Source organism: Pleurodeles waltl, chromosome 3_1 (genome assembly GCF_031143425.1).
Source record: "Pleurodeles waltl isolate 20211129_DDA chromosome 3_1, aPleWal1.hap1.20221129, whole genome shotgun sequence".
NCBI classification, from domain to species: domain Eukaryota; kingdom Metazoa; phylum Chordata; class Amphibia; order Caudata; family Salamandridae; genus Pleurodeles; species Pleurodeles waltl.
In genome coordinates, this window is record NC_090440.1 from 1,334,733,024 (window position 1) to 1,334,748,196 (window position 15,173).

Consider the following 15,173-nt stretch of genomic DNA (forward strand, 5'->3'; position numbering starts at 1 on the left):
TGGTGGCAGGTAAAGCTGCAGATCCGACAGGTGAGGGGTCCGTGGGTGAGCCTCGGGGTGGCTTGGAAGCAGGCGGCGGAGCGGCCTATGTTGAGGGTGTGGAGTTCGTTGGCATTGTAGCAGCGTCGGGGGCGTGGGGAACGCGTGGACCAGGGGGTCTGGTGCTGGGTGCGGTCTAGGCGCGGACGGGCACAGACGGGCTTGCCTCTGGTGCACCAAAGGCGGCCTCCATTAAGAAGGGGAGGTGGGAGGGAGGAGCAGCTGGGAGGCGGGAGCGGTGGGCGAATGGGGGTGCGAGGGGGCGGGGCCGCAGGGCCGCAGGGCCGCAGCTTCGGGAAGGGTGAAAAGAACGGCTTAGAAGAGCCGAAAATTGGCGGAAAGCGAGAGCAAGGCAAAAAGAGGAAAAGAGGCTAAAAAACGAGGAAATGCACAGAAAATGGTAAAAAAGAAAGACAGATACTAGACAAACACACAATACTTACGGAAATCCACTAGACACCAGGGATGAGGCGCAGGCGGGTGGTGGAGGGCCTCGAACTCGCAGCATTGAGGTCGGGGAGAGGGCACGGGCGCAGTCTGGTGTAGCTGCGCGGCGTGTGGAGCGAGCTCTGACCTTAAAAACAGGTCAGCAATTATATGCCTCCTTATGAAAACAACAACATGGGCAACAGAGACTCTTGATATGGTACAAGGCTTCTGTGTCCTGTAGAACTAGGTTCCAGTTGGCAACAGACTTTCCCAGTTTCTGCCTTAGTGGCAGGGAATATCTTTGAGGAAACCATAAAGCACACTGCCTTCTCAGGTGCACAGTCACAGTATGATTAATCACATGAATCTTTTAATATATTTTCATTTATTAAGACCATTATCAAAATACAGTAACTATAATTCTTTTAATTACACTTCTGCTAATTTCATATAATGCACAGAGAATAATACAAAAAACAATATAGCTTTATCAGCGTCTCATCACATTGTGCACTGCCAGTGGGCGTGGCCAGGATGCCGAACATGTCGGCAGGAACTTAGTTTGGCTCCGCACTGCCACCCACCATCCTCCAAGATCCTGCAGCACACGATTGAGGATACTTCTCACATGAGATACTGTGAGCCAGCAGAGCCCTTGTGAAACAGCACAGCCGAAATCTGAAGCTCTGAACAACAACAGAATTACTGTCAGCTAGGTGAGGCCTACTGCTCCTGTCAGCTGAGGCCCAAAACAGACCGTGCCCTGTGGGAGTGGTGTGAGAGGGTGAGGCTGAAGCCTGAGGGGGGGTGAGTGCAGCCCGAGATATGATCTCGCTGAGATCTACGGACCGGAGGCATGAGCTCAGAGTCATTCTCTGGGTCCCTTGGAGGGCACGTCGGATCCAGCTGGAGAGGATGCCGACAGCACGCAGGCCACAGTGATGTGACTGCTGCAGGCCGCCAGGGTAAAACTAACAGTCATTGGAGAGATCCATCGGGAAATCAGGCGGGCACAGCAGCACCGTTAACTACCTCATCAATCCAGTAAGGACCGCCAGATACTGGCCAGTGTGGCCACAGAAGACAGTGGATAGGGACGGGCCCGGGAGAGGCGACATTGCCCACAGCAATAGATCACTGGGCACATAATAGGCCCTTATAACTTGAGCTGCACATGCTTATAAGTTAGCCCGACAGATAAGACACAGTCCAGTGGAATAAGGGCTTCTCACCGGCATGGGATAAACCATGGGGGGGGGTGCTTAGGCCACATAGGGACAGAAAGAGTCTCCGAGATAATCAGCCACCAGATAATGAACACAGCCCCACTGAGGGAATCTGAGGAGGTGCCTATCGCAGCCTCGGAATGTGCACACAGATTAACTGACCCCATTGGGGGAGGAGGGGTGTAACGGGGGAATGGACACATTGGTTACAGAGACGGGCGGACTAGGCTTCGGTGCGGTTTGTTACTTGGTGTGTCCCCCTTGTTAACAATAGACTCCAGCACTGCCAGGTGACGGTCCCTTGGCGGAGTGCCCAAGTGGGCCAGTGGATTTGGCTGACTGCAACTCTGGCTGCTCGTGCTGCCCCGGAGAGATGCAGTGGGGGTCAGGCGGTCAGAGGTAGATTGGATTTGCAACAGCATTGGAGTAAGTGCTTAAGAATGCTTCTGCAACGTTACGAAAGACATGGAACCACCACCACCAGCAGCTAAACAAGGTACCCAACCTAATTGCCCTCCACTACAAACAGCAAAGCTTGTCAGACTGGAGCAGTCCCAGCTAATGCAGCTTTGCTAGCTGCCATCACTCAGTCACGAGATGTACTTGACACCAAAATAGGCGCTGTGGGCTTGGAGGTGATAGTGCTGCAACAAGACCTCCACAGTGCAATAATGAGTATTGCGGAGGCCCATGTTTCTGGGGTAGAAAATAAAATTACAGCCTTGCAGGCTACAGTGTCCAAGCTTACGTCTGTGACCAGGGAGTTGGCGGCACGCGTAGAAGATGCTGAAGGACAGGCGCGTCGCAGTAACTTGCCATTTGTCGGATTTCCAGAGGGCTGTGAGGGTGCCTTGAGGCAGCGTTTTCGGGCCAGTGGATGCCCTCTCCCTATGTTTTGTGATAGAGCAGGCCCACAGGGCTTTGGTGCGCTGGTATCCTCCCTGGGTCAGGCCTGACCATTTATAACAAAACTGCTGAATTATTTTGAAAGACACCATCCTGAAACATGGGACTGGGATTTATATAGCACTTTAAGTTTTGCAGGATACTGAAGTATGTATCCTTTATTTCATTCATGGAGACGCTGTTTTGCAGCTTGAAAGGATTGACGCTGCTGCTGCACCAGCCTAGTATAGTCCGGAAATATCATAGTAGCGTGTGATTGGTGGCTGATCTTTTCCTGTGCAGTTCATAACTGATCTGGAGATGGAAATTATGGAGCTGGACCAGCGCGGTCACCAACCAGATGGCCTGCGGGCACGTAAATAACCCAGCTTGGCTCAGTAGCAGTAACGCCAGGCCCTGATGAGGAAGGGGAGATTAGCATTGCAGGCCTCTCAGGGTCGTATTTATTAGTGGAGGGATAAATCAAGTCAATTACTCCATAGACTATGCAGGACACCCCCATGTCACCCTCTTTTCCTCTAATTTAGAGTGAGGTAGGTACCCTACTTACAGATCCAAGAGACATAGCAAATGCTTTCGAGCCCATCTTGGAGGGGTCTATGCCAAGGAGGAGGTTATCTCATAGACACAAATAGAAGAGTTTGTTTAGGCACTGCTGCTATGGTCTCTATCCCCAACGATTCTTGAGTCCCTGGGCACTAAGCTCACAGGGGAAGAACTCCTCAATGCAGTAGCTGACATAAATTCTGGCAAGGCCCCTGGGCCAATTGACTTTGCAAGTAAATTCTTCGAAGTGTATATGCCTCAGCTTCTGGCTGATCTCATAAAAGTGATATTGTCTGCACCAGAATGGCTCTAGGCAGAGATCATGGTCTTCCCCAAACTAGTGGTAGATCCAGCATCGTTCCGCCCGATTTCCGTCCTGAACCTAGAGTTCAAGATACTAGGCAAGGCCCTGGCAAATAGATTAATTACTCACATTCCTGTTTTTAGTTCACCCCGACCAATCCGGGTTCATGCCCCATAGGGTGACCCGCCATAATATACGGAGAACCTTTAATGTATTGGTGGGGATCGACAGGGTGAGAGAGCCGGCGATGCTTCTTCTGGCCCACATAGATAAGGCATTTGAATATGTGAGCTGGACATATCTGTTTATCATCCTTCAGCACCTCAACTTCAGCCCACGGTTCCTCTATAATCTCTGATCGTTATTTACAAACCTGATAGCGGTGGTGCGGGTGGAGGGGGCTTGGACAGATATCTTCTCTAAACATCAAGGAACGAGGTAGAGCAGCCCCTGCCCCCTCTACTTTTCTATAGCTATAGCTATGGAGCCACTTGTGGTCTGGGTGAGGATGGATGTGGAGGTGCATGGCTTTGGGTGGAGTAGCGAGCTGTCAGATAGGATTGCACTATATGCCATCCCGGACCCAGACACAACAGGGTTGAATGGAGATGCCATCAAAGTCAAAACAAGGTTCAAATATAAATGAGGCACAATAAACACAGTGGGGAGGCATCTTCCAGAAAAAAAAACCAAGTAATCGGGAACTAAACAGAAAAGGTTGATCAGGCATACATGTTGGAGCAGACAAGGCTGCCTGATAGCCTGTAAATGTAGCTACCATAGGAAAATGCTGAACAAGACCAACACAAATCGTAAGATGTTAGAAAGGTAAGATTTAAATTGGTTGATGCCTTCCGAATTCTACCACTGGATGAACATAGCAGGATGCATAAATGGATTTGGTAACGCCCTGTTACCAAGATGATATGCATCTTCATCAGCAAGGCAAGTAAATCTTACTGGCACTGTTCAAAATCTATGTATGTAGCCACTGCAGCTGAGGTTAGGGATGGACCTCACCATCCTGCTGCAAGAGCAGGTCTGCTCTACACAGGAGATGAAGGGAAGGCTGTCTGAACAGAGCCAACAGATCAGCATGCTGGATCCTTATTGACCAAACTGGGATGATCAGAATCCGCTGTGCTCGATCCTCTCTAACATTCTGTAGGACTTTAGACTGAAGCAGGATCAGCAGAAATGCGTACAGCAGGCACTGAAACCATGTGAACCTGAAGGCATCAGGAGAGAACCATTCAGAGGGAAGAGTATAACACAAACCTCCCAACACTTCCTATTCAGGGCTTTGATATTTCCATACATGGATATCTTAGCCAGTCTGGAGACGATTGCCTATGTCACTTCAGGGTGTGGCTCCCACTTGTGGTCCTTGAGTGAGAAGCGACTGAGAGCATGTGGCCTCACAATAAGGGATCTTGTAACATGATTTAGTACTTGGAGGATTCTCTATTGTTGTGCCCGCTCCACCGGCAAATCACTTCCTAACTTAAGGCCCATGACTTTACACTGCCCTTTCTGATGATATAATGGATGGTATTGGTGTTCTTGGGCAGTGAAGACCAGCTGCAGCTCGAGTACATTTGTGTACAGGCACTCCTCTGCCACGTACCAAAGGTCCATGTTGTCTAGATGGGCACCTGAATTCAGCAAAAATGTGCCTGTGATCATGGGAGCCACAGACTACTGAGGGCTGAATGGGCAAACCCTAGGATAGCTGGAAAGCTCGTGGCTTACCGGAGCAGATTGTGAGGCATCAACTGAAACATCTGTACCTGAGCCAAAAGACTTTGTTGGTGTTACAGCCACAGTTTCTTCAGACACCACTGGAGGGTTCCTATCCACTACTAACTGGATACACAAGCACACAAGGCCTTGAAGCTTAACAGGCAAAAAGAATCCAGGACCAAGACCTGTGCTTGTGTCAAACACATCAGAATCATTGTCCAAGTTTCCATGGTCCTCTGAAGAAGAGGGGAGGCTTTCATAAGGGTTGTTTCAAGCACTGGCCTAATAAAGGTCGGCCTCTGTGTGGGATTTTGAGATGATGTCTGGAATTCAATAGAAAAACTAAGCGTATGGAGGGGAGTTGTCGACTGCTGGAGATGTCCCACACCAGCAAAGGACATCTTTATCAGCCAGTCGCCCAAGTATAGCAATACATAGATTCCTAACTTCCAGAATGCCAGCACCTCCACAATGATACATTGTGCTGTCATTGGCCTGCCTGCAAACTGATATTGGTAAGATGCCACTGTGTTCCTCAAGTAGTGTCTGTCAGCAGAGAGAATCAGGAGATGGAAGTAAGTGTCCTGAATGTCCCAGGACACCATCCAGCCTTCCTACTTCAAGGCCAGAAAAGCCTGTCTCAGACAGCATGTTGAACTTGTCTTACTGGATGAGCAGTTTTATAAGGTGGAGATTCAGAACAGGCCTTAGGACATTTTCCTTCTTGGGGACCAATAAGTAAAAGAAGTAGAATCATGTGTCCCTCTTCTCCGAAGGCATCACTTTTATGACCCTCTTTACAACCAGGCAAGGATTTCTGCCTCTAGGATCTAGAGGTGAGCATACCCTGAGAAGGAAGGTGGCGGAGTGATAGGGAGGATAGGAAAGGAAGGGATTAGTTAAGCACCTAAATAACAAAAAGTGTGGATCCCCCAGAACAGACCTATTGCCTCTGGCGAACAGTCTGTGTACCTCTGGTCCCAGGAAGAGTTTCCATTATAGGGCCACATAAAGCCTCAGTGAACAGAATTGAGGCCTCTGAAGAACCTGTGGAAGGTTTCAACATTTCCTTCAGATTATAGGACTTCCCTTCCATAGAAGCCAAAGTTAGTTCAGTGTCTCTGCCTCCTTTTGTACAACAGTTGTGAAAGAGGCGACCACTGTCAAAGCCAGATGCAAGGGGTAGGTAATATTCCCATCAGGTTGATGTATCAACGCTACTGGTATTTTGCAGTTGCAAGTAATGTCTAAGTAAATGTTGGGATAGGTATTTTAAGGTATTGTGAGGTGGCAGGATGAGATAAGCTTTATCCTCCTCTGTACAACCATAATCACCATACTCCATAGCCGTGGCCATGTTTTCTGAAAATCTCCTCAAAGTGGGGCGTGTCTTTTGGACCCTGGGGAGAGGCTCGCTTAGGGGGTCATTGTAACAGTTTCCCAGACCTTCTCTTTCCTCACATTTATAATAGTTTGTCCATTTGACTCTTTTGCCCATTGCACAGTCTGTTTCTTGTCAGCATTGTTATCAGTTTCTAGACCAGTGTCGTAGAAGAGCCTGAGCGGGAGAACGAATCTTACCCATTTTAGACATCGTCTTTGGCGCTGGGGCCTGAACCTGTGGAGACGCAGCATAGTTAGCAGACTAGCTTGAGTTGTAAAGCATGCAAAAAAACGTGACCTGCCCCCACCCACCCTCCCCAGGTAGGTTGTGGAGCTATCCTGAATGGATACAGTATTACTAGCTGGAATATCTGGACCAGTCTCAACTATAAGATCATTGTCTAGGAAGGGAGTGGCTTCCGAGAATGACATTGATGCTCTCAACATTTCCAACAAGGGGACCACTCCCATTGAGGAGAAAGAGGACTCCTCATTCCTAGGACCTCTTTTGTGCTTCCTGTGGAAAGATCTTGGGAGAGCGTTCCATGAAAGGGGGCTTACATTTGGGAGAAGAGTCTGCTTTGGGTCTTGAACACAATTTGCATGTCCTCCTGATCCCCGATGGCCTTCAGGTGGAGGAAGACATAAGCCACAGCTGCTTCAGGTCCCAACCCCAGATACCACATAAAGTTTTCTTGGGAACCCAAAAGGGACGTCTTCTTGCTACAGTACCAAGACGTTTTATCTAGTTGCTATTGAATAGCAGAAGAATTTGTTGACACAAAGGGAGCTCCAGGGTGCATCAGTGAGGCATGGAAAAACCTGCCTCAGTTGGTGCCTAATATGGCCTGTGAGGGAAGAGGAATCGCGGCTGTAGTCCTGTGGTGCCCTCTGGCAGCGCTGCAGGGTCATTGCTGGGAATAGATTTTCTTGACCAGTTTGAAGTCTAGAAGCAGTATTCATAATGTGAGGACTCTGTGGAAAGATACATCCATTAGAAAACCTGCTTTAAACTTTTTCTTTTACCTACTATGTCTGAATTTGATGATAGTCTTTGGTTATTCCCTGTTGGGATGGGGTGTGCATGTGGACCCATGAAGAAACCAAAACACGCATCATCCTAGAATTTCTGGCAGTCATCGGGCAGTTGACAAACAAATTAAACTGTCAACAACTCATCTAGCTGTTAAGGGTAATTCAGATGGCAGATCATTTGAATTGTCACACAAACCAAAAATCAGAACTTTATCAGGAAGTTCAGGATCAGATTTTCGACCACCGCTGTGTTCCTCTCAAACATTTTCATGATGGCTGACTTTAAGAAGTGCCAACTTTTTTGTTGCAGACAAATCCCTCTGGGGAGATTCTTAAGACAGTTTGTGTTCCTTGATCGTATCATCTTCATTAGACATTGTCACCATTTCTTCTGATTTAGTGAGACATCTTGGTGATCATACTTCACAAATACAAGGTTATCCTGAGTGACTTGGATTGAGGAAGAAGACCATGGTATCTCAAACTTACTCTGCCCATGTATGTTCCTTGAGGTTTCCTCTCAGGGAAAATCTATTATCTCAAAGTGGTCAGTTACTATTTTTTGGGCTACTTGCTTGGGGCTGGAGAGGCTAATGTTAGCTAAGTTCTAGGTAGCTCCTCAGTTGATCCATAGTTCATTCACTGCTAAATAACCCTCAATCAGGGCTGTTATTTTTTAGCTGTTGCTTGACCTTTGCCTCCTGATGTAAGGACAAGGATTTAACTACTTCAATGGAAATATCAATACTGTTGTGCAATTCGTCTAAGATTTGGTGAAAAGTGGCTCAACTAATGTTAGTCAAAGGTTATTTGGCAAGATTTTCTTCTTATCTTTTTGCCCCGACCAAGGATTCCTATCCAGAGTTTCTTTGTCTATAGGAATTTTCAAAGGGCTACAGATTTACATTTTGCCTTCGTTTTGTATTGTCAGAAGAGTGTTTCTTAATGTGTGTTTGACTTTTCTAATGGGTCAATCATTGGAGCCCCCAAATTTAAGTGATTTCACATTTTTTACGTGGAAAAAAGCTTTCCACTTCTAGGTGCATTTGTAAACTTCAGCCTTATCTGCCACCTTTTTGTTCATAGCGTTTTCTAAGAACGAGGTGACCCTGAGAGTTATTTTTTCTGATTTCTTCATGTCCTAGATAGTTTATTTGCCTTCCTTCATTCATCCTCTGCATTTCTCAGGCGAGGAAGAATGTTTGGTCCTTCTTGATCTAAGCTAGGATGCAAGCCATTACATTCATAGGTCTTAATAATTTATTCGTGATAATAAACTATTCGTTTAATTTGTTGGTTCTCAGAAGGAGAAAGCAGTTAGAAAATGGATATCTTTGCTGGCTCATACTGTGAGGAAACCACACCAGAGAACCTCAAGGTCCATTCTAGGAGGGGTACTGCAGCTATAACTCTTTTTTTTCTTTTTTTTTTACTTGCATTTTAGTTTTAAGACGTGCAACACCTGAAATGGCATGATCACCTGCCCACTGATTTTTATAAACTTTTTTACATTGCTTCCAACTAAAGATAACACTGCTGCCTGGGTAGATTATTTCTTTGTCCCTTTTGTCTTGATTGTCATTCTTGCCAGCCCTCCACCATGATGGTGCTTTAAGAGAGTTCACTGAGAATCTGTAGAAGTGAATATTCATTCAAAGAGCAAGTTACTTTCCTTCAGTAAGATTTTTTTGTGGCAAATATCAGGGATCCAGACGATTTCTTATGACCCACCTGCCACCCTTCTCAACTGATTTTGTCTGCTGATTCTTCACTTAGTGAATACTCTCTAGGTGTAAGACTGGATCAGGAAACTTTTTCAGCAGTACCTTTGTATCCCGGACTCTGTCCTGCTTCGGAAATTACATGCGGGGCCTATATAGGGATCACTTCCGCGTACTGAAGTCAGTTACTTTCTTTCCGTGACACAAGATGCAGATCCAGAACTTGATTTGTGTCTTTCATAGACATTTCACCACTGAATTTCTTGAGTGTGCAAGGGATGTCAGCCCCAAAAACTACAGGTTTTAAGTGCTGTAGGGAATGTCACATACAATTGTTTTTGACAGATCCCCACCTGCTGTGCTTGTGGTAACAGGGGTCAAGCCACGACTCCAAGGCCTGTGCATTGTCTGTGTTGATGAACCTGGATGCTATCAAGGAAGGCAAGGTGAAACTCTACATTGCCAAGCATGAGAAACCCTACTTGAGGACTTTGGCTGGCCCTGCAATGATGACAGTTGTTACAAGGACTCACAAGAGGCTAGTGGTCTCAATACCTCTCTGGAGACGGCTCTTTTTTTCTCCATGTGCCTCTCCCCCAGACCAGCCATGGAGGAATGCACCTCTTACCCTATGGTTACGCATAGAGCATCTGAAGTTCTCAACCTCCACCATCAAGGTAAAAACGAATGTTCTTACCCAAGTTCTGCAACCTGGACAGAATTCTGCTGAGCTTCATCTTCCATTTAATGAGGCACTGATGGGTGTCTCTGCTGTCCTGTACCAGCGCCCTTTACCTGACAGCCTTGTGGTACAAGTTTCCACAAGTCAAATTCGAACACGTTTCCTATAACTCTCCCTGACAGGGAGTCTAAGTGAGTGGAAGCATTCAACAAGCAGGTCTTTTCATCCACCATCCTGGCCCTCCACTCTCAGTGCCAGCTGCTTGTCGGAAGCTACTCCCATGACCGTTTGGATTCAATGCCACAATCATTCCAGTTGTGCCTGACTACCTGTCCTGGCTCAAGCAATGCAGGATGGTTGTAATGTGGCTAAGTTCACCTTTTGGTATGGCTTGGATACCACCAATTCCATTGGGTGAGCTATTGGCACTAGGCTTATTCCACAATCGAGAGATTTAAAGAGAGCAGGGCTACCGCTTGCTCTCAGGGACTCCCCCCCCCTCCCTCCCCCAGGAGCACTCAGCACATCTGTGGTTGCAGCCAAGTTGCCACATGCCAGGGCCAGTATGCCACCCCCCCCACCGCAGCCCCACCTACCAGACTTCTGTAGCATGCCTGTAATGCAGCACAGCCACCCTGTGGGAGGCAGAATCCAGCAACTCTTTCCGGGTTGGCAGGCGATCGCTTCGGACAGGTGGGTCCTTCAGATAGTTTGTAGGGGGTCATGCTCTACCATACCTTTCTTGCCTGCCACACCTTCCACTGTCCCCTACCCCTGACCTCTCCAGTGACTGACAGAGGACCATCTTTCCATTTTACAACAGGAGGTGCAAGCCCTTTTAGCCAAACTGATTGTCGAGACGGTGCTGGCGCCAGAAGTTGGGTGTGGTAGTTATTCCTGCTACTTTCTGGTGCCTAAGAAGAACGGAGGCCTTCGGGTTATTCCACCTGCACCCTCTCAATGCCTTCCTCCAGAAGGAGAAATTCAGGATGCTCACCCTGGAAAGAGAGCCAAGGTAATTCAGGCTATGATCCCTATCTTTCACTCTCAGTCCTGGATTTATGTGAGGTCGACTTTGAGGCTTGCTGAGACTGATTGCCTCCTGCATACTGCTGGTTGAGCACACCAGGTGGCAAATGCAAGCTCTGAAGTGGGATCTGAAGTCCCAGCGGGAGATGGAGATCAGAGGCCTCTGGTCTCCAGCTGACTCAGGGCTACACATTAACCTTCTGAAGCTGAGACCATCCACTTGGCGTTGAAAGCTTTCTTGCTGCCCATCAAAGGGAGGCTGGTACAGGTGCTCACGAACAACACCACCGCCATGTGGTACTGCACAAAGCAGGGCATGGTGGGATCATGGACCCTGTGTCAGGAGGCCTTGCGCCTCTGGAAATGGCTGGATCACCAAGGATCTTTCCTGGGGGCCTTAGTAAATCAACTGGCAGGATCCTTGAATGCCAAGCTCTTGACGCCTAGGAGATCACAAATGGCACAGGGTCAATTCCGTGACTGGAGAGAACCTTGGCTCAATTTATTCCCCACCTCTGAGAACACACAATGTCAAGACTTCTGCTTCTGGAGTTTTGAAGATGTCCCTCACTTGGAGACTCATTCCACCTTGAGTGGAACTCTGAATTCCTTTCTGCTGATACCCCTCCTGCCCTGAGTTCTCAAGAAGATCAGGACCGATTAGTCCTATGTCATCTTACTGGCTCCAGTTTAACACAGCAAGTATGGTATCCAGAACTCCTCGGCTTCAGCATATGTCCTCAGATAAGGCAGCCCCTCTGGGAGGTCCTGTTGTCACAGCAGCAGGCTGCATTCTCCACCTTGCTCTTCATACTCTCCAATTTCATGCTAGGAGATTCAGCGGCAGCAGCTTAACACCTTCGACCTTCCTATAGATATTATTGATGTTAACTTGGAAGCTGGGCGTACCTCGACAAAAAATATATATGCCGGTCTTTTGGATACATTTATGTCTTGGTGTAGCACACACCAAATTGACACCCTTAACCTGGCCCCAGGCCAAGTTTTCTGACTTCCTTTTATTTGTTCTTTCTCCCTCTTGCTTTGGGTAAAGCTAAAGGTTATCTTTTGGCCCCATCGGCCTTCTTAGGGTTGGCAGATCAGCCCTCACTGTTCATGTTACTGGGTGTGATGTGATTTCTGATAGGGCTTCAACATATGTTTCCCCCTTGTCTTTTTGTCATGCCTGATGACCTCTTAATCTGGTCCTGACATATCTTTTGTGAACCTTGTTCGAGCTTCTGCAGGGTGTATGGCTCCTTAGCATGAAGGCTGATCAGACTGTGTTCCTTGTAGCCATCAGCTCAGCACGGCGCGTGAGTGAGCTTTACCATACACTACCTTCTTCATTTCAGTCTGCAGACCCTGGTATCCTTCCTGCTGAAAGTAATGACACCTTTTCACATCGGTCAAACCATCATCCTGCATATGTTGTTTTCCACCTTACCTTTCTGAGGAGGAGGAGAGACTCCACTGCTTGGTCCCCAAAGGAGTGCAGAATTTCTACATTGATTGTACCAAAGAGCACCTGGTGGATAAGTTATTTTTTGGTTTCTCTGGAGCGAGAAAAGGTAAGGCAGTGCAGAAGAAAACCATTTCCCACTGGATGGTGCTCTGTATAATGATCTGCTGGGCACTGGCTAAGAATCAGCCTTCAGAAAGACAGATTCCTCATTCTACCTGGGCCACCACTGCAATACTACTTGGAGCCACTATCCTAGACATTTTTCAGGCAGCTATGTGGATGTCCCTCCATACATTCACAAAGAGGTTTGGCAAGAGGGGCATTTTGCCCGCTAGGTACTGCAAGACTTTCTGGTTCTAGTCCATTCACAAACCCACCTCTAGATAGGTACGGATTTGGTATCTATTCAAAAGATGAGGAATCTACAGCTAGAAGTCTCCACAAATAAGTTGCTTTCCTTCGATAGCACTCTTTCTGGTAGAGACTGTAGCTGCAGTTTCCTCACTGACCCTCCTATCCCCCCCATTCTTTGATTTGAATCTGGACCTTAATAAGATACCAAGTCTAGAAATGTTTACTGATTTGCTTTTGGGGCTCTGCGTCTGGGAGCATGGACAGTCATGAAAGGTAACTGACCTCATTGCGCAGGAGTGGCACCAGTATAGGCCCAGCTCATGATTTCCAAAGCGGAACAGTGTTGGTTTGGAGACGGAAGTCTCCACCTTTCAGGATGCAGAGTTACTGCTGACAAGTTTCCTGATTCAGTCTTATGCCTGGGGAGTATTCAAAACGTGAGGAATCTCAGCTAGATAGATTCTCTACCAGAAAGAGCGTTACCAAACATAAGTATTCACCTGTGCTCATGAACCTTATATGCGTGATCCACATCTCTTATAGTCCTCCCATGTGATGCTGTTCAGGACGACTGGCAACACAATTGCTAGATTCATTCTGACACCTGCCACTGTTGTACACTTAAGGAATCTCTATGAGCTCCTATGTCCATGAGAAAGACCATTACCTAAGGTAAGTAACATGTTCATCTGTGGCGGAACACTGGGGAAGCTATGTACCTCTCCTGGCTTTCCCTCAGCCTCGGTTTTAGCAGCCACATTTGCCTACTCCTGACATGCTCAACATAGTAGAGGATGGCTCTCTCTCAGCACTAGGGCGTTAACTAAACAAGGGCTCATGATATGTATTCTAGCAAAGGATTCTTATTAGTAAGTTTTTATTTGCAGAAATAAAGCTACAACAGGTGTGTGGAGACCAAGCCAGTAACAAAATTAGAAAAGTCGTGTAACAGAAAATAACCATACAGCAAGAGGAAAGACAGGACTGAAGACAAGCTGACTGTAGCAGTATTACATGCAGGCTATACTAAAACCTAGTGATCCTGATCTCCATCAAGCCCTGCTGTTAAGAAAAAACTTACAAGGGTGCTTAAGATGATTAAAAGTGTCAGCCAGCCTGCCATTGGGGATTCACAAGCACTGTGTAACAAAAAGAGGATGAGATTTTGATAGATTTGAGAATGGTAGCCTTTACATAGTCTCACAGAATTCCTATTTTTTTCCCCCAGAGCTGCTTATGGGCTTATCTTTAGGCCAAATGATTTTGCCTCTTATCTGCTGGCGATTGGGATCTGCAATCTGCTCCTATACTTTGCGTTCTACATCATCATGAAGGTGAGTTTTTACTTTGTCTTAATACAAATATTGGTTAGATACAGCATCAGACAGGAATGTTTAAAGCATTAGGAGATAGAAGCACGTCTGCTCTTTCTCTCCCACCTACAGCTTCGCAGCGGTGAGCGGATAACATTCATCCCTTCCATGTGCATCATATGCACCTCCGTGGTGTGGGGCTTTGCTCTCTTTTTCTTCTTCCAAGGCCTGAGCACCTGGCAGGTGAGTACCAGCTGTAGTTAGGCGATGTCCCGCACTACAGTGAGGAATTCACAGGTAAACCTGCAACTGACATAATATAATGTGGGAACACTAACCAGTAGTCTTTATGACCAGAGCCCAGGCTATTAAATAGTTTTGAAATTAAACCACATTTACAAAATAGTTCCCCTTAACCATTTCATAGCTGGGCAAATATACACTTACGCATGGCCTTGCACTTTCTATTGTCTGTATTTATCGTAATTCAAAAATCTGTTAGCACTTGCTTCCCTATTGGGGATGATGAAGCGATAGATGATGACTCCTTTTCGGAGTTATGAGTATCTCAAGAATTTGTGAGACCGCCTGCTGTTATTTCCAGTCACCTCTCTTTCTCTTCTTTTTTATAGAAAACTCCAGCTGAATCTCGAGAACACAACAGAGACTGCATCCTTCTCAACTTTTTTGATGACCACGACATTTGGCATTTCCTGTCCTCCATTGCTATGTTTGGTTCCTTCCTGGTGAGTGGGTCTGTCAAGGCAGTATATCCACAGCCTTGTGAAGATTATATATTATGGTTCCATATTTTGCTTCAGAATTGCAGATGTATCTATTTTAAACTAGAACTTGATGGTGCATATGGACTAGCAGATTCTTGGAGTCTTATAATATAAATACATGCTCAATGTATTTTTGAAGTAGTGGATTCATTATAACCTTACAGACTTCGTCATAGGCCCTGCCTAGTGGCAGTGGTGGGCACCGACAATTTC

The 15,173-nt window shown here is 46.8% G+C and overlaps 1 protein-coding gene across 3 annotated transcripts in view; it reads left to right on the forward strand.

Annotated features, from left to right (window-relative positions):
- SIDT2 (SID1 transmembrane family member 2) overlaps positions 1–15,173 on the forward strand; it is a 278,793-nt gene that overhangs the window by 239,245 nt on the left and 24,375 nt on the right. For all 3 annotated transcript variants that reach the window (XM_069224701.1, XM_069224702.1, XM_069224703.1), the window contains 3 exons: positions 14,091–14,196; positions 14,308–14,418; positions 14,808–14,921. In XM_069224701.1, the coding sequence (XP_069080802.1) occupies positions 14,091–14,196; positions 14,308–14,418; positions 14,808–14,921 (331 nt within the window). The remainder of the gene's footprint in view (positions 1–14,090; positions 14,197–14,307; positions 14,419–14,807; positions 14,922–15,173) is intronic.